Consider the following 23819-nt stretch of genomic DNA (forward strand, 5'->3'; position numbering starts at 1 on the left):
GAGATGGGCAGCAGCACCGGCAGCGGGCTGCATTCACAGCCAGGCCCAAAGCACAGCTCCTGCCAGGGAAACCACAGCTCTTTGCCCACTCGCTGCGTCCCGCAGCCAGGCCTATGCAAAAAGACCTCTGTAAGAACCAAGTGTGTGGTGTGCAGGACTCCCACCTTCTGTGTCATCACCGACGCACCTCACTGCACCTCCCTTTACAGCAGAGAAGGGCTTTCACCTCTGCACCCGCCGAGCTGCCACCAACGCCTGGCTGCTGCTGCGCATCTGCGCCTCCATTCTGGTCATGCATGCAGAGCTTTCTAAGCTCTAAGGGACGAAAAGACTCAGTTATAATCAAACAGGTTGGAAATCACCCAGAGAAAGAGCAAGAGAAAGAGAGATGGTTTTATTCTAGTTGGAGAGTCCTTCATTATACAGAAACAATAGTTTATTTCATCCAAGTAACGAGAGTGACAGTAGATCACAGACTGCAGCACAGCTACCACCAGCACCGAGACACAGCTCTGGGGTAACACAGGAACCCAACTGCACACAGCAGAGAACTGAACAGTCGGCTCAAAAATTCAACACTGGGATTTGGCTCACTTCTCAGGATGTATATATATATATATGTATAGCGATATTCTTTCCCTACTGAAGCGTTTCCTAATATCCACATGGAAGCACAAAACGGCTTTAAACACCTGGACATATATAGATTTTCCATCTTTATATATATATATTTATAGATATTTATAACAGTAAAGATATGTTTCTCATTACTACAATTTCAACTCCTCGAAGCAGCTGGGAATCAAAAACAGCTTTACTACAGTCACGGCCGATAGGTGTGTGTCACAAATACAAACAGAACAAACCAGGGGTGAGAGCTGAGTCCGAACACTCCCGGACAGAACAGCTAAGAGCAGGCAAAGAGTCTCGCAGGGAGCAGCACTACATGTCAAATGGTGGCTTGGGGCTCTCCGGGCGGGAGGGGCTGGCCTTACCCGGCCGGCTGGAAACAAAACAGGAAAAGGGGAAAGGAAGGGAGAGGGGAAGAAGCAGTAAAACAATGGTTAAAATACAGAAAGGAATCGGCGTCGGAACAATAGAGGAGCCACAACAGAAACCGAAGACGCTGCAAAAAGATAACCTGAATGCAAATCAGCTGCGACACGGGTGGCTCACTGCTGGTGGAGACACGACAGCCCAGATGCACAGGGTGGTATATTTTTAATGCTGAAGTCTTTTTCTTTTTTTTTTGTCATATTTTTAATACACATAACATGAAGAGTAGAAATCAAGCCTCAGGGGGATGAGTTGTGATAAGCAACAGTTACAAGTTCCCCAAACACGTACCATCCACATGCAAGAAAAGGCTACGTAAGAAGTCACCACAGTACCCAAAAAAACACAAAGATGTGCTTATTCAAAGCAGAAATAGCTTCAATAGAACATCACGCAGCAAACTCCCTGAAAACATTGGGGTGTCCGTTTGCAGGGGGAGCAGCAGCAGCCATTCCCTCTCCCCGCTGGGTTGGGGCTGAGCCCAATGCGATGGAGCACAGCCTGACAGGAGCACGGCCGCACCGCAGCAGCCCCAGCTCTGATGGGAGCTGAGCACCAGGTCTGAGTGCTCCCCATCAAGCTCCCCCTCCTCGCCTCCCTGCCTCGCTTTGATATAAGGTAGATTGCACTGTTCCCAACATGAGTTTTTGCACCTTGGAAGTCAAACTAATACACACAGGACATTTAATCTGTTCCTAAGAGCATCACATTTTGACAGCGTTTTTGCTTCTAAGTCACGCTTGTATCTTCTTAACTACAAGGAATTCACTACAGCTCAGTCCTAGGTGGTGCTACAGCTAGGTGATGCAGGCAGGACACTGATCCAGGCCAGACAGGCAGATGAGAACAGGACAGACAGCCAACGTGCGGACTGAGGGATGTCCCTGTGGCTGATCTCTCCCAGGAGCCCGTGTTTCTGGGATCCGTGCCACCGAATGAAGGCTACACTACGCTCACAAAGCAATACAGGACGCACGGGTGGAGACGAAGAGCTCGATCGCTAGGCTAGTGCTGTACCACACACTGGGAAGGGATGGAGGGAAGCAGGTGTGGGATGGATGAGGAGTGACTGTGGCTGTGGAAGGGAGGTGGGATGGGAAGCCGCCAGCACGGCGCTCGTCGCCAGCTGTCTGCAGCCTCGAGTTATAAATCTAAGAGGGACGGTTCAGCCGGTCGGATTATGGTAGGTCGAGTAGGTGAGGCAGGGCCCCTTCTGCTGTGAAAAAGCAGAAAACAAAAAACAAGAGAACACACACTGTGGTTAGCACAGCAATCGCAGTCACAATCACGCATGCTTCTCCACCTCGCCTGAGCCAGCAAGAGAAAGAAAACCGAGGCACAAAGCACCACAAGAGCACAGCTCTATCAGGAGGTGCTGTCAGTTTGCACGGGGCCCAACCCTGGGCTTTCTGCACAGCATGGATCACCAGCAGGCAATCTGCTGGACGTACAGCTTTGCTGTATTTGTTCATCAAATGCAGACTCAGTGCCAGCGGGGGGTGCTGCCTCTGGAATGAGAGTTGAGAAGCATGGCCAACAGAGAGCTTCTGTACCAAGCACATGACATCACACAGCATGGATGGGCCCGAGATGCACTGCTGCAGGGCTGGCTGGGAGGAGCACCATCCCCTGGGGCTAGGAGAGCCTGAGTCCCTCCTGGCATACAGGGCACTGAGCTGCTCTCAAATGCAACTGCTGCTGACTGCATGAAGGCTTTAGCCACTGCTATTGTTTCAGCTAATAGCTGATACTTTAGTTAGGTCTAAGGGCAGCAATTTAATCACAGAGAGGACAAGTTCATGTTCAATGATCTCCATCGTGTAAGGGACTGGGGGGGGACAGCGGGGAGCAGCACAAAGTACAAGGCAACCCCTCTGCTGTCACCCTCTACTTCAGTGCTCCCTGCAGTGTCAGCGTGGCAATGATGTAACGATGATAATTAAATTGCTCAGTACCAACCCAGAGTGGTTTTACAATCCAAGCTGCCTGGAACGCAAAGTGCAAACCAAACAGGATGGGGGTAAATAAAGAGGAAGCATCTGCACTGATCAAACAGAACCAGGTGTCACTAAATTAATGCCTGAACACTTCCACGCTGACAAGCTTTAATTTAGATTACAGGGAATCAATTGAGTGCTGGAAATGATGATGCTCAGAGGGAGGGTGGGAGAAAGGCAGAGGAGATCTGCAGTGCTATGCTGACATAATGGGGAAGAGCTTTGAACTGACAGCAAACCTGTAATCACACTGGTACCAGAAGAGCCACTGTCCTATGAACTGGGGCACACTGCCTCACCTCAGAGAATGAATCAGAGCAACGCTATGGCCCTGCTTATTAAACCTCACCAGTTTATTGCTCTATATGGATTCAGCCCAGATCTCTAAACAACTAAAACCTCTTGTTCCTTGCCTAGGGCAATGATACCTCGGAAAAAACAGAAAACAAACCTTCAGACAGTAAAACATTTGGAAATATTTCCCTGATGGAGAACGTCAGTGGGGACCGCAAGACCACATCATCAGCGTGGCACCTGAGTTACTTTTCATGTAGAGCAAATCTGGAAACTATGGGAATCTCAGGCAGGTGCTGAAATACTCATCTCTTAGAAGCAAAACTTGCAGCGAGTTACAGCTGGGAAATCTGTGACCATGGGCTTCATGGCACACAGGATTCGTACACCACCTCCAGAGGTGCTCACAGTTGGTATGGCCACATCTACACCACCTGGTGGCTCACACTCTCATGGGAATGGCAGACTGCTGAATTTGACACTTCACAGAACTGGGCTCAGGTTTTGGCAAGATGCTGCTGTGCTGCCCTGCATCTCAGAGGCACTTTTTGAAATGCTTGCAGGGCATTTTTCACACAAGGAGCTTGGTCTGGTTGTCCTGACCTCTGTGGGTTCACTCAAAAAAGGATCCTTGAAGCTGGCAAGGGAAGCCACCAGACCCTACCATAATAAACAGGGCTGAAAGGAGCATCAGCATTACTCAGGTAGACACACCATCTTCTATGATTCTATCTGCCCTGTAAGGTTAGAGAGGTTGAGAACTACTTCTTAGGATAAAAAAGTTCTCTCTCCATAACCATCTACCCCTGCAATGCTCTTTCAGACTGTCTCTACGTTGCTAGTCAAGCCCTCTTACAACTGAAAAGCCAATCTCTTCTGTCAGAATGAGGAGCAAAGCTTTGCTGGCTGGGAAGCTCATAGCAGCCTCCAGTACGCAGGAAGGCAGAGCCTGGCAGCAGCCCCAGCTCCACTTGTCACATCCCTCATCATCTCCAGGAACCAGCAAGTTCACTGGGAGTTCTGTTGATGATAACCTAACAGAGATGGTGAAACACGGCATTGGTTCACTTGGGCTGCCAAGGACTGTTATCAGAAGGTTTGGGGTGCTTTTCTACTTTTATTTCCTTGGTGCTCTTTGTTTCAGATTAAAAATGGAATGCCCCATGACAGCGAGTTCTGGAGAGGGGTGCGGACACCAGAAAGCCTCTCTGCATTTACCACAATGCACATTTCTCAAGCTGCCAGGATGCCTGCAGCAGGCAGAGCAGTGGAAGAAGCTGCTGACTGCTCCAGCACCTCTGCAGTATGTCATCAGTGGGGGAGGACTGACAGATGATGCCCTTAAAGAACACATCAGCCACTGAACAATCACTGCACTGGAGTGATGCAAGGCAGCACCTCCCTGCTTTTCAGCTGGTTACATGCAGCACTGACACCATTTACTGTAGAAGGAAGCTAGCTGGGAGCAATCCTCACCTCACACAGGGACTGCAACTTGTGCCATTCCTATTAGGACAGGTCTTTGGCACGTGCTCCCCCAGCCAGCGTCAAGGAAAACTGCAGGAGCTGCTGCTGCTCCACTCCTCTCGGAGTCAGACCTTTCACTTCTAAACACAGAGGAAGGGGGAAGGAGCCCCAAACAGTCACATCTGCCCTGTTCTGCCCCTCTCCCTCTTTGCTAGGTAGGGCTAGTGCTTTGTAAGCAGAAAAAATTGAGAGAATTTGCTAGATCTCCCTCTTCAAACTCCATCATTGCACCACTGAGGGGACAGGGAAGAACTGGCCCTTGAATGTAGGGCAGCACAATGGACATGAGCCTGGCCCAAGAGCCTCCTACATTACTGAGGAAGTACAATGCTGCAAAATGCAGGGAGAGAGAGGAGAGGGAAGCAAGCAGGAACCCAAGCAGAGTTTCAAGGAGAATACAGATCACAAAAATCCTCTCTCTTGCAAGGGCACAGGAGGGAAGGCAGACTGAACAGAGGCAGAAGAGTAAAAAGAGGTAGAGGGTCAAGTGGAGAACGAGCAAAGGGAGTCTGCTTCTAATTGTGATCACAGGACAGAAGGATAACAGGGAACATTCAGTGTCAGAGTTATCCTACACCCAAATATATATACAGCAAACACCTCCCGTCTTTCACAAGCATACAGAGGAAGGGAGCACTTCTCCAGTGAGACATTAAAATGTAAGCAGAGGAGTCTGAACTGACAGCTCCCCAGGTCTGTACCTCTGTCCTAACAGAGCTGACAAACAGGATCAAAACAGAATTCATTCAGTTCATCTCCCACTCAGTGTGGATAGAAGCCAAATGAAAGACACACCGTTTAGACCGTGTTGCCAGAGCTCACTCCCCCATCCCATCTCCTCTACCTGAGGGCAGAGAAAGAATCCTCCAGTAACCACAAGTCAGGTACTGGGGCTTTCCTAGCTCCTGCAGCTCCAGCTCCATCTCTGATCAGCCAGCTTTTCTGTTCTAGACTCCTCCCTTTATGAGATCCTGGCAGACGTGATTCACTGGACAAGGGACTCTGACTAACACAAGGACGAGGCAGCAGAGGTAAGCTGCAGAGCAAAGTGATGGAGGATGGGGACACAGCGACTCATGCATCGCAGAGAGAGTGCAAAACGTACCGTGGCTGCCAGTCCTCAGGGGTCACTGATAGTGATTCTGAAAGACAACATGAAATCAACATGGCAGTTCAGACAGTTCAAGGCAGAGGCCAAACAGACTGTCAGGAAGGTGGAACAGACAGACATGCGCTTGCACAGAGCCACATTCGCATGCCCCCCCTCCCAGAACACCACACAAGTGTGCACTGCTGGGGAGGGCTGCACTCGGCCATGCAGGACTTCGCATCCACTCACAGCCTCACCTTCACACGCACCCAAAACCCTGCCGTGCACAGTTTATCTACCCACACACCACCAGCTGCTGCTCGTCCTCCCACCCAGCTGGATACACAGGTCTGCTGGCACATCCAGACTGAGACCCTGAGCACACTCACACCTGCTCAAGTCAGGTCTCAGCACCAGCTGCCTGGGCACAGGTGAGGTGACCTGGCACTCACTGAGGCTTCGTATCTTCTGACCATCTCCTGACCGTATATTAAGTGTCAGAGTTGACCAGAGAGCTCAGAAGAGCAGGAGGTGTCATGGTGCACTGAGCACTGCCCAGAAGACAAAGACATTTAAAAGGTCACTAATCATGAGATCATTACTTTGACCTCCTGAATAACTCAAGTCTAAAAACACACAAGTTATGCTTACAGTGATGCTGGTTGCTTGCATCATTTTTCCTCAGGCTTACCAAAAAGCAGAGAACCAATCACTGCTTTCCACACGTTTTTCCAGTGGTTAAATTATTCTCATTTAAACTTTCTTATTGAATTCCTTGAATTTGCCTAAACTTTCACCTACAGTTTTTGTCAAACTGTTTTAAACTGGAGAGACTAAATACCTGGAAGAGTGCCTTTACAGCTTCCTATTCCAGACAAACTAAACTACTTCCTCCTAAACAGCCCCAGTGGGCATCCAGCCCAAACGCAGCCCTTCACTGCACAGAGACAGGGCCTGGCATCACCTGCAGCTCCCAAGGTGTTTGGTATCACAGACTTCTGCATAAATTCTGAATAAATGCTACGTACAGAGGCATGGTAGAAAATCAGCCTTAATTGTACTTAATTACATGCAGGAGAACCTTCCTGTGAAAGAAAACAGACCACGCAGTGTTTGTAGGTGAAAGCATGTGTCTGTGCAAACACACGTAAAGAAAAGTACAGCAACATTTGTCTTTAAGTTCATCCTCCACAACATCAGATATGCCCACCAACAGTGGCACAAGCGCACAGCTGAACTTCACGTGGGTATCACATGCACATAGCACACAGCCAGCCACCACCACGCACCTCCATCTCCCAGAGCCCACTCATGCCACCTACACGAGCTCTTTTCACACACACACAAAGTAGTGGAGCCCAGTTAGCAAGGAAAAAGATGGGTATTAAAAAAGCAACAGTGGAGATGGCATTCGTTCACCCATGGCAGAAGGACCCGAGTCCAAGTGCTAGCAGGGAACATTCTTATTCTATATACAGGAGAAGAAGAGAAAGAGTCCCTTGTCATTGGAAATTCTCCATTCATCAGTGAACTCAAATGACAAGCTGGTATCAGGATCCGGAGGAGTCTATGAACGACTGGAAGAATCAGAGAGGGGGGATCAGAGAATGAGCATGAGAACTTCACAACTTCAGGAACTAACTTTCTCAACTCCAGATCAGGGCAGTCTGTAGCATGCATTCCAGCCCTCCTACACCAAGGGGTTGCTAAGCATGAAACACTTTCTTCTGCTGCTCCTGTGCAGTTCCCCATGTTCCCCTAAACCCTTCTATTTCACACAAGGCAGAAAAGCCATTAAGGTAAGCTATGACAGATTTCATTTAAAAAGAAAAAAAAAAAAAAAGAGAAGGCCAATTCATTCCAGCCATTTGGGGGATCCTATCATGACCAGGTATATAGAATATTTTTCATGAGTGAAGAAATGAAACCGTGAAAGTAGAAAGATGGAGACAGAACAAAAGGTAAGTATACTAAAAACAAATCCACAAAACAGAAGTATATGGAGAAGCAGGTTCACAAAGAAGCAAGAGCCAAAAATACACAGCAAAAGCAAGCTGACATCCACAGGTGCCACCTGCAGGACTGCAGTCCCTGGAGCAGTACTGAGGCACGAGCGGGCAGGTTATGGAGGACATGTGCTGAAAACTGGGGCAGAGGCACCAAGAAAGTAAAACTATTTGCACACACCCAAGTCAGGAACAGATTTATCTCTTTGGATTCATCTGCTTCTGGGCTGCATGCAGCCTGAGAATACCCCTGTCCAAACAGGCAGTGCCAGGTAAGAGCTGGGGCACCACCACCCAAGGGAAATGTTCCACAGGTGTGTCGCTGGGTGGGGGTTATGGTTGTATTCATGCTTTATGCTGCAATTGCTTTCTCTTCCTCACAGGGAGATCAAGTACCAACCACACACATTCTTGGTTCCAAATTGCTTCCCTGGTCCTCTTCAGGACCAAGCGCGTAGCCTCCCAGGGGATAACCCCTTATTACTACATGGGAGGGTGTATGAAGTGACTGAACAGGACAGGAGTTACAGTTCCTAACAGGAAAGCAAAGCTGTGTCACCTGAGCCCTTCAGGCTGGAAAAAACATTCAAGTTGACTGCAGAAACAACAAAAATGACTACAAAAAAATGCTTCCCTGCCAGTGCTATCACAATATTCACCTAATAAAAAAGCATCTAAATATCCTAGATGAAGATCCTCTCTAACTTCACCTCAAAAAAAAAAACTCTGCCAGGAGAAGGGCAGCTGCAGGCTTCGGGGAATTCTATACAGAGGGGAACTGCCTTGAAAGGTATGCTGTGATTTTCACTCTAGCCCTGTGATTTTCTGGTGACCACCTATTACTTGCAAGCAGAAGAATTGATTGTTTTATTAAAGCTCTCAGGTACCAGGTCCTCTACCCCCAATCTGTGCATGGAGTCTGGTTCGGAGAGGAGGCTGCCCTTTTGTTCCCAAGAGCTGCCTTAGCACTGCATCATCTGTATGACACCCGAGTGGCCGTAGGCTCCTGCCTACGGATCAAATTCAGACAGCCCGAGACTGAACCCAAACCAAGCATTCCAACTGACTTGTATGGTCCAGGCAGAACAGGTATTGCCACAACTGCTACCCAAATTCTGGACACACCCCACCTGCCTGGATCCGCACTTCAGGACTTACCTGGGCACACCAGGAGGAGCACGATTAGGTCGAGAAGGAACCTGAGGCGGGGGCCCAAAGGGATCAGGAGAGGCACCCGGCCTGGAGGGCACGGGGGGGGCACCACCCAGCGCTGACCCACCAGCAGGAGGTGGCCCAGGAGCCGGGCCTCGAGAGCCAGGCCTGGCGGGGGGCACAGCGGGAGCCCTCCTTTGCGGCGTGGGGCTGGACGTGGGAGACCTGAGAAACAAACAGAGACATTCAACTGCAACAACAGGCCTGGGATTCCTCCCCGCCACTATCACCGTACGCTGCCTCTAGCGTTCCTTCTTTAGTTCCCTATCACTTCGAGCACAGCTCTTGGCTTTTGAGAGCTGCGTCAGGTTTAATGTTACCTTCAAAGCTACTTCAGGCCCCATCTAACCCAAGAAACGCTCCTAAGAGTCTGCTTCCACATCTTCTGTAAAGATGCAGCAGCCCTACAGCTTCCAAGGCACAGAAGCCTCCCCGCACAAACACCCACAGCTCTGCATCCACAGGCAGAAGAGGGGAAGAGAAGCCCCTGTGTCTCAGTGGGAGGCCCCAGCTAGCCCTGAGAGGCATCGGGCAGGTCTGCGGGGCTCTCCCCCTGAGCCTCTGGTACCTGCGTCCAGACGGTACGCTCTGCACCTGCAGCCAAGAGTCGTCCACCGGTGGGGGCATTGGGGTGCTGATAGTGCTGGTGTTGATGTCCCCGATGATGTTGAGGGCCTCTTTCAGGGCATGGTACATGCGCAGCATTTCGTCACGCCGCTGGGCCTGCTCTGCTGATTCCTCCATCAGAGTGTTCTGGTCGCCACAGGAGTACAGGTTTGCCAGCAGCTCCGAATGAATGAAGTCCTTTGTCTGCCGAGGAACAGAACAGAGGGAATCGGTTGCCAGCATCTCCTAGGATATTCCATTGCACCCCCACCCCAAAGCTCCTTTCAAGCTGCCTTCAGGTTTCTGCCCTCTCCCCGTTTTTCCCCATCCCTACGGCTCTCCATCTCTACCAGTCGGGGTGATAAGTACATTGTTTATCATGAGGTGCATGATTGTCTTCGGCATGAGGTCTCTGATGGTTTTGTTGACAATTGCCATGTAGGAATCCACCAGATTCCTGATCGTTTCCACTTGTCTCTCCAGCTGAGGATCCATGGAGTGCATGAAACTGTCCGATCCATTTTCCTCCGCTTCACTGGCCTGCAGAGAAAGGCAGAAACAGAACAGTTCTTCAAACATTGTACAGAATTAGTTTTTCCATAGCAGCTCAATAAAAAAAAAAAAGGGGGAGAACATGCAGGAAGAGCATGCAAGGAAACTTAAACCTGTTTTTTTGAGTTGTGACTGTCAATGCACAGCTCAGCTTGCAAATCTTTCTCTAGAGCTGAAAAACTTTAACAGCAAAGATGCTCTTTTAGTAGGAATTAGCCCCATGAAAGATGGAAGGCAACAATTCCTAACCAATGTCCACAGGCCACGACTCCAGTGAATGCCCAAAGCTGTACTTTTGACTTCTAGCATTTACAGCCTCATGGGAGGTTCTTCATTTGAGCTCTACTTTGCACACCCAGATACATTTCAGACCTGAGAATCACTCACCATAAATTAAGGCTCTCCTATACACTGCATCCTTATCATTATACAACTGAGGAAACTGATACAGGGAGCTGAGATGATTGCAAGCACGCAGAATAACCTAGAAAACCTTCCAGAACATAAACTGAATATCCTGCTCACAGCTGCTGCCATCTTTTCTTCTGCACAAAGCAGAAGATTCTTGTCTCCTCTGCCTGAAATGCACTGTTTGGATTTCTTTAAGGCAAAGCCAGGAGCACGCTTGTCTGACAGCAAGCGATTGCCAGAGCTCAACCACTGGAGATCAATTTCTAAGCAATGGACCATGAAAGCCTTTGCTGCCTTTCTCAATGCTTATTACAAAGAAACCTGATTTTAAGGAAAAACTTTCATTTAAACCATCCCAGTGACAAGTTTGCAGTACTGCAGAAAATCGCTTATCTACTTTTGCTTTGGGGAACAAAACATACCAGAAAGAGCAAATTCTTTTGTCCATCTGAGCTTTTCCAAGGAAGATCTTACATAATGAAGAAATGGAAGGCTTTAGTGAGAACTGTAAGCTATAGGAAGTGGAAGTCAAGCAGGACAACTCAGAAAAAAAAAAATGAGTGTCAAAAGAACAAAAACAGATTTCCAACAAGATCCAGAAATCATATTTAAAAAAAAAAAAAAGATAAATAAAAAGGAAAAAAAACAACAGGAAAACTCGGATCAAGAACAGAAACAAACAGCAGCATCAACAGAAGGTACAAAGAGGGGAGAACCAAATGCCTCCTGGAAAACAGTGACAAAAAGAAAAAAAGAACTACATACAGTGGGGCCCCAGAAGGCAACACAGGGAGGATCAGACTTACTTTGTCCTTGTCCTGGCAGGTCAGTTTGAGCACACGTGAAAAAAAATTAAAACAAAAAAGGGACAAAAATGAAAAAAGATTTTTAGCTGGTCTTAGAATTTGGAGATGTTAAAACAGCACTGAGCAGACAGAAAACCAATCCCACTAATAACGTGCTAATACCTAAGTTACTCTGGAAGAGGAACGATGTAATTGCTTAGCTAAATTGGAAACCAGAATGGGATGCTCTGCAAAGGAAATTGTGTTACTAGTGATAAAGGGCAATTAACACTTACCTCCTAGAGTTGTTTGTGACCTCCTACACTGGGTTTTGAAACAGTCAAACTAGAGACCAGTGTTTCTTTGTCACGGCGCTCCATTTGCACACCAATAGGTGGCACATGGCCTTTATGAATGTGTCTAATAGCCCCAGCCTGGTTCAGAGCCAATTTGAAGTCACTGCTAAGGCCCTAATCTTCATATTCATACCACATCAGATTGTCAGGAAACACATTTTGGCAGAAATGCAGTCTATCTTCAAGGGTGACAGGAAAGATGAATGCAAGAAGTCTATTAGGAGCAGCAGATACAAACAGATAAGCAATTATCGCTTTCTTAATGGAAAAACTATTTATAGCAGCTTCCTCTCACACAGAAACAGGAAAAACTTGGAACAGGAACTTATAGCACAGTTCTCTAAAACACTCCTAAAGCAGAGCAGAATGCTGACAACAGCACTGCAGGATGAGCTTAAGGGAAGAGGAACAGGGAAAACTGCCTCACTGGGAGGGGAAAGGAACGGGATAACAACTACAGAACAGCTGGGGAGCTCCTTACAATGCTGTACAGTGAACAACACTGAGAAGCAACGGTGCCTGGGCTCAACAGACACATACCACTTAGTAGTCAGGCAAAGACCCTTATACTGGGGATTTATTGCCCACAGAACATCAGAGCTGAGCGGGTTTGTCAAGGCAGCCTTTGCTTGCTTTATCTCCCTTTGAGGATGCCAGGCTTCCTTAAAGGAAGCACCAGAAGAGCAAAAAACCTTAGATTTTCTCCTGGCACGGCTGTAACTTACCCCAACACGTTCTGGGTAGACGCCTGCACGAAGGAAGGAAGCCTTCCAGCTATCCACCTCCTCCTGGGTCTCACAGGCCAGCTCCAGCTGTCGGTAGTCCTTGTAAACATTCCTGAGCAGACAAACATTTCACTCGTACCCATTGCAAAACAGGCAGCTGCACATATTTGACAAATGTATCAAATGACCAGGGGATCTTCTCATCGTTTTAAGGCAGATACGCATAGTTCCCTGCTGACACCCTCGTGATGCCTTCGCAGAGGGAGAGGGAAAATCTTTCATGAGCAAGTCTGAGTCCCCATCTTCGAGCCTCCAGCTCTACCCTAAAAGCAGGAATGTCAACAGGGACTGAAAGATTACCTTCTCAATCCTGCTTACTGTTGGACTTCTTCAGTCAACCTGGGTCCCTCTTTCTGCTATCAACGTCCCTATTCGTGCAGTAAGAACCATCATGTTTGATAATAAATTTGTACTTCAGCTTCTCTTTAAGAGTTCCCCATCCCTCCCAACAACTACCCTTAAAGTACAGCTATCTGAGGTGGATGCACACCTAAAAGCTCTCATCTCTAATCCTCTTTGCTAAGATTGTATAAATCCTGGCCCTAGCTTCAACAGTTTGGTGTATTGAGATGTGAACATACCTCTGTTCAGTATTGAAGAGAGCAAAGATGTGCTTGCTGGACATGAACCCCTTCTCAACATCTCGTAGTTTCAGGTTGTCCACTGGTAACATGTACTTCTTCTCCTTCTCCTGAAAAGCAGATCAGTAACAAGTCACTCGCTGCTCCAGTAAAGGCTCTGCTCAGTTGGGAAGGAGGAGGCTGTCGGCAAAGCAGCCCTCTGGCACCAGGAGCACTGGGAGGTCCTGCCAACCCAGGTGGCACAGCACTCGGGTCTTCCTGCTCCGCAGACTTTAATTCACCTCTTTAAGCTGGTTTTCATTTCATTTTGTCACTGTCCTACGCTCTAAAAGGATTAACAGTAACCAATAATGGTATATTTAAGGACAATATGCATCAAAAGATCAAGAGCAGGTCTGGTTACAATACAGGATACTGTACAACTACTCAGACACTTCCTGGGTTGAAAAGAAGTCAAATAATTGCACTCAGTGAAAATCCCATGCACTAAATAACTGGAAGCTCAAGCAGCATGGGCCCTTTGCTGCTTGGCGACTGTCAGAAGTCACAGCCTAAAGTTCCAGTGATCGCCCTCAGGCAGCTTGGAGGAGCCCCATGAACACCACTGCGACCTTCCAAGCACAGCTGAGGTATCTGCACCAAACCAACCCAACAGCTTTGGTCCCAGGTATCATCCTCGTAAGAAACTCCATCTTAACTCCTGAACAAACATCAAAGCTAGGTCAGAAATCATTATTCCTGCTTAGTTTCACATCTGGTTCTACAGCAAATTAGCAGGTATGAATTTGGGGTGAATCCCCATTTTGAACCTTTTCCAGCTGGATATTATACACCAAAATAACAAGAGAGGGAGCCATCACACTGGTCTCCAAGAGGCAGAACACAGCTATCCCAAGACCAGACAGAAAGAACATGCTTGTATATGCAGGAATCCAAGTATGATTGCTTTCTTGTGAGCATCTCTGTCTGCAGATCTTCATTAATTAGGAAAAAAAAAAAACCTTTATGCAAAGTGAGAGCAAAAAGCAAGATGGTCAGTGAGCAGAGATCCCAAATATCCATAGAGAGGAGAGGGGCAGGGCAGAGCAGCAGATAAGGATGACAGAGTTGTTGAGCTCAGTCACCCACGGGAGAGCAAGACCAGCCCAACGTCCTCCAAAGTTACAGTGAAATCAGCTCAAGTTTAAGGACACCAGGCGTTACACAGCTTAGCGAAGTCTCAGAGATCAAATTGCCAATTGCTAGATTTATGCAACAGCAACATCCTTAGAAGTGGCATCCAGAAAACAGAAGAGAGAACTTGGGAAGCTGCCATATTCTGTGTTCTCTCCCCAAAAAGATAGTGATCTTTAAAGCAAGAAAGCTCTCCCAAGCAAGTTCCCCTGGAATTTTGAATGTTGCCAGGCTAGATCCTAGCTGGGCAAGCATTTCTGTGATGTGTCAGCCAGGCGCTGCTCTCAGCCACGCAGCCACTCTGGGCTCTGTAAGCCACAAACAGCTTCCAGCTTTCTGCTGCTTTCAGTTACGGCTGCGCTGGGTCAGGTTGAACTAGTGACCCAGAAGCGAGGTACACCAACTGCTAACTCTCCAGGCAAGGCAGCCCATCCCTCTGTCTCACAGTGCCTCGGAGGCAGTAAAATCCTGATGTGAAAGTTGCCTGAGAAAAATCATTCCGTGGTGTCAGAACCACAATGTTCCATGGAACATAGCAGCAATAAGGTCATTCTTCAGGGATGAAAGTCAAACAGTAAGGGAATCCCATGTCCCAGATACGGAAATGCACGTTCTCTGCCAGAGTTTCTACTTTCACCCCTTCTGTGCTCTTGTATAAATGCTGCCAAAGTGATCAAGACAGCACTATCTCTGCATGCTGCTCTTTCCACACACCAGAGGAAAGACCCATGTAACTGCCTGCCAGCAGAAAATCATAGCCCTCGGGCTCCAAGATAAAAAAAACACAACAATCAAACTTGAGGTCAGTGCTGCAAGGCAGCAGCCCCCCAACCCACATATGCTGCGTGCAGTAACGAGCCCCTGCTGCTCTCCATCTCCCCACACCTCCTGTAAGTTCCCCCCTTAAGGCCTTCCAGCTTCTCAGTTTTCAGCCCAGCCTGTTTTATATCAACACTCTGACTTCATTTCCTGAATGTAGAGACAGGAAAGTGTGGAACGAGCTGCCAAGGGCTGAGCCTCTCAAAACTTTGGCTGAGCCCTCTGCCCATATGTTAGTAATCCAGCAGTATGTGCTACGGCTGAACAGCATCCTGGCCAAGAGGGGAAAAAGGGCTTCTCTTAAACTTTCAAGAATTAGAGATAGGGAGAAAAAAAGTCAGAGCATATTGAAGTGGGAAAGATAGTTTGAGAATCAGTGTTGGAAGCCCCCAGTCTGATCCCAGGAGGCTCGTAAGATCTTCCCTCATCTGCAGGAAAAAAAAACAAAAGGATCAAACTCCCTCTCATCAGCATAATGTTGGTTCTGTAAGAAGTGTACGTGGTCTGCAAATGAACCTGTAGAGCCATGAGGCCAAAGAGGGGGCAGAAGGAGCAGAAGCACTCAGACTGACCATACGAGAAGGGCCATGGATGCTGTGTTGGCTACGGAACATTGCAGACTTGGGGTTAAACTTCCCCTAATCTGTCTGCTGTGCCTAATCAAGTTATTTGCAGGGAGATAACAGCAAACTACTTGCAGAAGCAGAGAACACAGCAAAGGATTACCCCTCAGCCCCATCACGGTGCAGATACAGGCAGACACAGATGCAGCTCTGCACTTCACATCTACCAACACAGAGAGAAGTGCACATTGTCAGGAGGGAGTTCAGGGGACATCAGCCATTCCCAGTTGTGGGCACAAGCCGCAGCAGCAGGCTGGGAGAAAAACATTGCAGTTGCAACCTGACGATCTCACACAACTCCACTTCAGCTTTAGCCAGAGGCAGAGATGGTTTATACAATTACCCGAATGTCTGTTGCTGTCCCGGCAGTTATAACCTCCAAGAAATCCAGAGGACTCAGTGGGCAGCAAGCCAGCCTGACTCAGAGCACTTCCTCCATTCAGCTGCACTGTCCCAACAGCGAGTTACGTTCTCCTGCTCTTAAATACATGTGAAGTAATGCTGGCAGATGCTTGTGTGGGCTCCCCTAAGGTTAGAAATTGGCACTCGTAGTTTAAGAAAATAATTGGCAGAATTATTAGGTCTCAGTTTGTGTTCAGAGAACATAAAGTAATTAAAGGTTTCCCTGTAGCTGTTATGACAAGCACCTCCTCTCGCAGTGAGATGTGGGTCTGTGGGGATGGGGGAAGGAGCACTGCTGTGTTTTGATTTGTGGCCGTGTGTAATGAGGGGCAATTCATCTTTCTTAAACTTCTTAAACTCCCTTCTCATAAAAGGCAAGGCTTCGCATTGGGCAAACAAAAGATGGAGTAAGCAAAGCTGCCCCAGAGATGGCTGGGATTGCAGTGAAATCATTTATAATGCTTTGGGATCTCCTCAGTAATTCTCAAATGGAAAAACACCTCAGAATTGAGAGTAAACCTTCTTCATGGACACATACACAAAATGTAGCTGTTAGGAAGAAGCCTCTGAAAACCAGACTGGATTCTCTGAAAGCAAGTTGAGTGTTTCAAACTGAACTTGTTCTCCAGGTGAGAAGCACTCATCTCATGTCTCATTTTCACAAGGAAAAGGCAGCTAGAAGAGCTGAATTCTCGAGCTGCAGCTCTTCCAGGAAGCCCCAGTGACCCTTTACACACATCTCCATCAGTTTTGGAGAGCACAGCCCACCTGCATCACCCTTTGATCCTCAGAGCATAATTTTTACTGACACAAGTTACTGGACACTGATCACCACTCCAAGCTGCAAAGCAACTGTAATGGCTTGTTTACAGAGGAAAGCTACATTGGTTTAACTTAAACAACACATCCTAAGATTTTAAGCTGATTTAGTTCAAAAGCTCTGCAGACGCTGGGCCTGGACTCATGTGATTAATCACCATCATTACTGCTGGCTTAGTAAGCACAGCAATGGTAATCAGCTGCACACCCATTTCTCACCTGCTCACAAGAACAGTCAGATAGCAGCTGAACTCACACGCAGCTCAGTGCAGGGCTGCCTCCTGCACCGCTAGGAAGCCATCACTGCTCGTGTTAGCAAACATACCAACACCGAGCAGCTGAAGAACCAAAGGGGCCGTACCACCCCAAAGGCCCATCGTGACCTCAGTGAGTCACAGCGGTGCCATCGGCCTTCGCAAAGGGTGAGCGTGCACTTCTCCCAATGCCTGAGCACCAGGCAGAGCTGGAACATCCCTGGTGTCGAGCTGGTTGAGGAACAGCACTGCACATGCGCAAAGCATCGCACACCTCCAGGAAAAGGAAAGGCTTGGCTACATGCTTAGGGCCAAAGTGGGAGCTGTGGGTATTCGTATTTTTAGCCACAAATCATAAGCGTCCACCAGCGCGCACAGAAGAGAAGGCGACACTGGAAGGGAGACACGCGGCAAAAACAAAGACCTCTTTATGCCTGCAGCACCGGGGAGAGAGGGAGCAAACCGCATGGGTTAGGGAACATCTGGAATCACTACATGGGAGCCAAGCGCCGCAGAAAGCAACGGCATTCCTCAAGTTTCCATGCGAGGTAGGGAACCTTCCTTTCCCCCGCGCAACCCTACCCTCCAGCCGGCTCACTTCCTGCCAACCTCCGGCCTTCCCAGCAGCCAGCAAGCTCCTCCCTCGAGTCTAGTTAGCTCTCCACTGCCACGTCAATTGAGGCAGAAGGACAGAAGGGAAGCAAGAAGGGAGGGAGCAAAAACCAGAAGAGGGAGGGAGGGAGGCTCTGCAATGCCAGAGATGGTGGGGGGAAAAAAAGACGGGATGTGGATTGCTCCTGCAGTAGCCGGAGGCGAGCTGCGCAGGCAACTGGCCAAGGTGGGTCAAAGGACCCTTTTGAGGACTTGGAAGCAAAGGCCGATCTGGGTTGAGCTCTACTCCGCACTCCAGGCAAAGGGCCGATCTACAGGACAAGCTGGGCAGGAGGAACTGAGGGTGCTTGGGGCCTGGGAATCCTCCCCACCCAACTCCACCAGCTGTTGTGCCAGATCTATCAAGGAGAAGAGGGGTTGAATGAAGCAACAAGTTCTGCACACCTGGGCGACAGCCAAAACTTCACATTTCCCCTTAGAATTGCAGTAATTGATTTATTTTTTCTCTTCTTTACAGGAAGGTGCAGAGCGCTCCAGGTGGAAACAAGGTACCAGCCTTCGGACACCAGCGCAGGAAGAAGGAGCTTGGAGGCTTGCTCCAAACTGGAAGCACACAGGGAACGAGATCTCTTCCCAGCTGCCAAAAGGAGGATGTTTCTTCCATCTGGACTTGGACATTCCTTCACCCCATCTCTGCCCCCAAAACCCCATCCCAAAGGCAGGGAGGGGAAGGACTAATGAGCTGCTGATAACCGGAGAGCAGATCACAGAGGCTCCACTCCGTCTGCCCAGTGTTCAGACTACCTGTTCAGGACTACGAGATTGTACAGTAGTCTGCACATTGGTTAGGCTGTGCTGGGATACACCACACACTGCCAGTGCTGCACGGGGACGGCAACACCTGCACGGCAGAGGGACATGCATGGAGAGGGTGGGCTGCGGGGCAGCTGCATGCAGAGTTCACCCATCCCTCAGCCTGGGAGGATAACAGCACCCTTTGAAGCCGTGCTCGATCACTTTTACCTGCCTGCTTACCAGCCTGCTCACATTCTTCTTACTCTCTCTCCACCTCTCCTTCATTCCCTTCTCAGCCATCCATGCTTTCTTTCAGCTTTGTGTACTTGTCCCAGGGATGGCTGTGCTGATGGCTTGTTTCACGTGCTAAACTTTGCCATAAAGTACAGAGAGAAACAGAAGGGCCTGGTGGATCTACAACTGCACTGCACTTTGCTACCTGAGAAGGCAGGATCGAGCAGAGAAAGGTGAATGGAGAGAGGGGAATTCACATCTTAAAGAATGCTGATGTTTAAAAAAAACAAAACAAAACAAAAAAAAAAAAAAACAACAAAAAAAACCACTAAAGGATTGAAAGTTGGAGGTTTGAGTGTTCTGGAAGTTGTGTTTGCTTTGATGTTTGTCTAGAAAATAAAAGAGAAATAGTGAGTGAAAGTATAAATGAGGACTGAGTAAGAGAAAAGAGTTTATCCAGGGGAAAACTCTTCTTTTGAAGAAAATAAGTGAATCAAAGAGCTCCACAGATGATATAAAGATGTTTCACAGAGCAGCTGAGAATGCTGTGAAAGCAGCAGAGGAAAAACCTCCGAGCAGACCTGCTTGTTAAACAAAATGGGTGCAAACACCAGGATGCAGCTGGACCAGAGGCACCACCTCACCACCAGTTTGAGGGAATCAGAGCAAAGAAAAGATTCCTACCAGCTAACCTGGGCATCAAGGACACAGACTGGTGGGGCAGAGGTGGGGCAGGCGGGGGCTGCATGCATGTGCTGCAGGGGAACAAATTCACTATTGATTAATTATGTATTTGTTAAGTAGAATTGGGTACAAAACACCAAAAAACACAGGATAAACAGCCAATGGTGATCAGCAAGGTCATGTTATTCCCAGAACAGGAGAGTACCTCTGTACTCCAACCAAAAGAAAGGCATTGAGAGCCCAAGCACAAGCGATGTGAGAGGAATCAACACGATGCATAAAGAATCTGAAGCATCCTCACATATCCAACCTGAAACCACCAGGAACTCTGCACCTGTACCTCCTGTACGCAGACAGGAATCAGAAGGCAGCTGCAGTGCCTGCAACACATGCTTGCACACAGCAAGTAAAGCCATGCTCTTCTCACGTAGTCACCTATTATGCAAATCCCACATGTCCAGTAGGTGATTTACCTGAGGACAGAAGGTCCACCTTTCACGCGTTCACACAAATTGCCAGAGGAGCAGCAGATCTCTCCATCTGCACACGCACTCCTGTGGACGCTGACAGAGCAGGGAGTGCAGGGGTCCCTCCAGCAGGCAGCAAGCTTTACTGACAGCAACACAGGGCTCACTGCATCCTGCCTGCCAGCCCCCCAGCACCGCATGCTCTGGCCGTCCCTCTTTTGCATCCAGAGGGAAAGATGTGCAGAGAAGTGGGCACTGAGGATTCCACAGAGGATTCAGGCAGCACTATTTGAATCAAGTCCTTGTAGCATGTCTGCTACAATGCTTCCTGAGCAGCTGGACAGCATGCTGTGGTACTGCTCTGCTCCAGCACTGAGGACTCTGTGGCTTCCCTGAGCAAGGAAATGTTCTATATTGCCAGCAGCCACAGCAGGCTCCTCCCTGCCTCTCCCTCCCACACTGGCCTGCAGCCCCCAGCCCCTGGGAGGTGCAGGTACCACAGGGGGTCACAGGCTCTGGGGGAGGCCAGCTGCCCATGGGGCAGCTCTGCATAGGGCCCAGCATCTGCCTCCCTGAGAGGAGACAGGAAGAAAAACAGCTCGGGAGCACACACACACACACACACACACACACACACACACACACACACACACACACACACACACACACACACACCCCACACCAATGCTTTGGCAGTATGGCAGAGTGGGGAGCCAACTTTCCACCCCCGTCTGGCCCCTCTTTCCTTCCCCTCCCATTCCCCAGCACACTCCTTCAAGGCCCCTCCAGAGCATGAGCAGCCATCTCCCCACTAACACACAACGCTGGGCCCTTTAAGACATTTTAAGTTTCAATTCCTTTCTTCAGAGGCAGAGGAAAAACAAACCAGCTTTGCGGAAAGACTGGTATTTCACTAATGGGGTCCAGATGTCTCCATTCCTCAGACACTGGTCCTGGCTTGCAAAACAGGGCAGGGAGAGGCCACGTCCCCACTCCCCCCAGCTCCCTGCTAGCCGGGCCTTTCCCCTGACCCCACCACACCATGTCACCCCTCGCCTTCCCAGTCCACCTCCCACAACTCTGCCACCAGCAGGACAGAGCCAGCTCCCTCCTCATTTCCTCCAGCCAGCAGCCAGAGCACAAGGCAACAGGGAGCACAGGGCTGAGGCTTTGCCTCCCCCCTCCTCCCAGAGCTGAAGATCACTGTGTGCAGCCTCTAAAAGCATGTGACAATATTTTAGGAACCGCACAGGACGTGAGTCCTCAATCAGTGGGGAAGGAGAAACCCGGGATGGGCACACAGAGGGCCCTGCACTGCAGCCAGCCCTGCAGGACTGAGGTTTGGGGTGGGAATTCCCATGTTCGGGGCTCTCCAAGCAGCCCCCAAAAATGCACCAACTTGTAGTTGCGCTCAGCTATGGAGCCAGGTGGAAGTTGCTTCACATCTCTCCCTCAGCTGGAGATCAAGGAGCTGAATCTGGGGACGAATCAAAAGCATGCTTCCCTTTCCCCTCTGCTCCCACTCACGAAGCACAAAGGCTCCTTTCTCAGGAGCTGCTCAGACCTCGTCAGCACTGGCTCTCCTGTGTTTATAAGGGACCCAGGCTGGCAGGGAATTGCTTTAATTAGGCAGCCCTACATCTACAACCTACACCACGGGGGAGGGAAACACTGCAGACCTCCAGTTGCTACTGACCCCCAGAGCTGCACGCCCCCAAGAGGGAGAAAGGTCCAACCCCCATCCCATGCAACTGGAATCCATTAACAGTTTATGCTACAGTCCTCCCTCCCACTCCCCAGGGGAAGAACAAGGAGTTCTGGTCATCTCCACAATGCAGATGTAGCAGCTGGCTTTCATTAAACTACTTGATGTTTATAACCACTCGATCAGCATATGTAACCTGGAGGAAAGTGAAGCCTCCCCTAGCAACTCTGAACACAAAAGTCAGGGGTCTTAAAGCAGAGATGCACTGATTTAGCAAAGACATTTAAATGCCTGATTCTTCAAGTATGAAATCGCTGCCTGCTCATGCACAGCAGTGCTATTGCAGTCTCCATGCAGAAGGTGATATTTAGAGGCTGATTCATCGCTATATTTGTCATCATTTTCACCTGCTGAGAATGAAACAAACCCACTGATATAAACTAGATAAGAACACAAGCCCAACTACAGCTCCCAGGCACATCACCACATGCCTCAAAACACCCAAGTGACAAAAAAAAGCCCACAGCAAAGGACAGAGCAGTTTTTGGGATCAGGAGCCCTGATCACCTCAATGCATAACTGCAGCAAACAGGCACTTCTCATCCCCCCGCACACGGAGTGGGGCTAACTTTGTGATCACATCCTTACCAAAACCGTCCAGCTAGTTTTCCTCTATCCAAAATAACAATCAGAGAAGACAACAATTATCTTTGATTTGCACAAGAAGAAATGCTTGACAATTATATATTCACCGTGCACAATCCTGTCTGCTGACAGAATTATTTCCTACTGAAGTAGAAAGACACCAATATCACAGAGCCAGAATTCTTAATATTCAAGACCTTCAAGAAAAATCAATAACATACGACCATCTCAGTGACATTCCACACATCACCATATTTTGATCAGCAGCGTTCTGACCAGAAGAATTTCAGGAAAATGCATTAGTTAGCACACTCAGTGCAGGAACGTAAGGCACAGTCTTGTTTCACAAGTTCAGCAATGGAATCCTGGAGGGGCCAAGTGCACTTTACTCAAAGTCAGAAGGAGCCAGAATCTGAGCTGCCCTCAGCTCCACAGCCCCCGTTGCTATACTCAGAAGAGCCACAGCTTTTTCAAGTTGCAGAGCTGATCTAGCTACTCACCTCATCGTCCTTATACCAGGAGAGGTTCTCTGCTGTCAGGACAAACCAGTACTCCTTGGAGCCACCCTTCATGATCCCAATGTTGTTGATGGTGAGCCAGCCCTTCCGGATGACCTGTGAGGTTGGAAGCAGTAAGCATTAACTAGGGTCCTACAAGCTTTAGGTGACAGAGGAAAGAGCAGAGGGTACCCCTACACACAGAATCATATGGAAAGACAAGGAACACCGTGCTCTCTGCTGCTGCCAGAAGAGCCCCCCACTCAACTGGCCAGTGAAAACCTTTGCCTCAAAGGGGCTAGGAATAAAAAGGATGCAGGAAGGAACCTGGTTGTGCCTTATACACTGTCAAGAGGAAAGAGACACAGGAAGAATTGCATAGAGTGCCTTGCGAGCAGGCACAACCTACAGAAGCATCATGTCACAGCAACACACCCAGAAAAAAAAGCATGCCCAGAGAAAAACCAAGTGAGCAGCACACCTTCTGGCACACTGCAGGTGGGGAGCGCCTCACCCAGCTCAGGGGTGGGGGGGAAACAGTTCAAGAGAAAGAGATGGGCAAGCAACTCTGATATAACTGAGTTTTGTGACAAGGAGACATTAAGTATGTGAGAACAAAATGGTGCATCTGGAATTAGTACCCTGGACTTCAGCATACCCATGTATTTGAGTAATTAACAGAGCAATACAAGTTCCTACAGGTTAGTCTATAGAGAAGCCAGGCTGTTACTCTCTATGGAACTCCAATTCACCATCTGCCGTTTTAGAGCCTTACACACCAATAATGAAATGCAAGTATGCATCAGCTTAAAGGCATTAACTTCTGTGTCTT

The 23819-nt window shown here is 48.7% G+C and overlaps 1 protein-coding gene across 7 annotated transcripts in view; it reads right to left on the bottom strand.

The window, feature by feature from the left end:
• Nucleotides 1-942: 942 nt before the first annotated feature.
• The window catches only part of DNM1 (dynamin 1), a gene marked incomplete at both ends in the record, with an annotated part of 58892 nt that continues 36015 nt past the window's right edge, over nucleotides 943-23819 (bottom strand). For 2 of the 7 annotated variants that reach the window (XM_079544557.1, XM_079544556.1), the window contains 8 exons: nucleotides 5995-6016; nucleotides 9129-9347; nucleotides 9751-9992; nucleotides 10158-10328; nucleotides 11558-11569; nucleotides 12618-12729; nucleotides 13259-13368; nucleotides 22991-23104. In XM_079544557.1, coding sequence (XP_079400683.1) covers nucleotides 5995-6016; nucleotides 9129-9347; nucleotides 9751-9992; nucleotides 10158-10328; nucleotides 11558-11569; nucleotides 12618-12729; nucleotides 13259-13368; nucleotides 22991-23104 — 1002 coding nt within the window. Of the gene's footprint in view, nucleotides 1004-2199; nucleotides 2273-5994; nucleotides 6017-9128; nucleotides 9348-9750; nucleotides 9993-10157; nucleotides 10329-11557; nucleotides 11570-12617; nucleotides 12730-13258; nucleotides 13369-22990; nucleotides 23105-23819 lie in introns of those variants that run through there. The other 5 variants (XM_079544554.1, XM_079544553.1, XM_079544552.1 and 2 more) reach the window with 4 other exon arrangements.

This window comes from Tetrao urogallus (assembly GCF_951394365.1).
Source record: "Tetrao urogallus genome assembly, chromosome: 19".
Taxonomy (NCBI): domain Eukaryota; kingdom Metazoa; phylum Chordata; class Aves; order Galliformes; family Phasianidae; genus Tetrao; species Tetrao urogallus.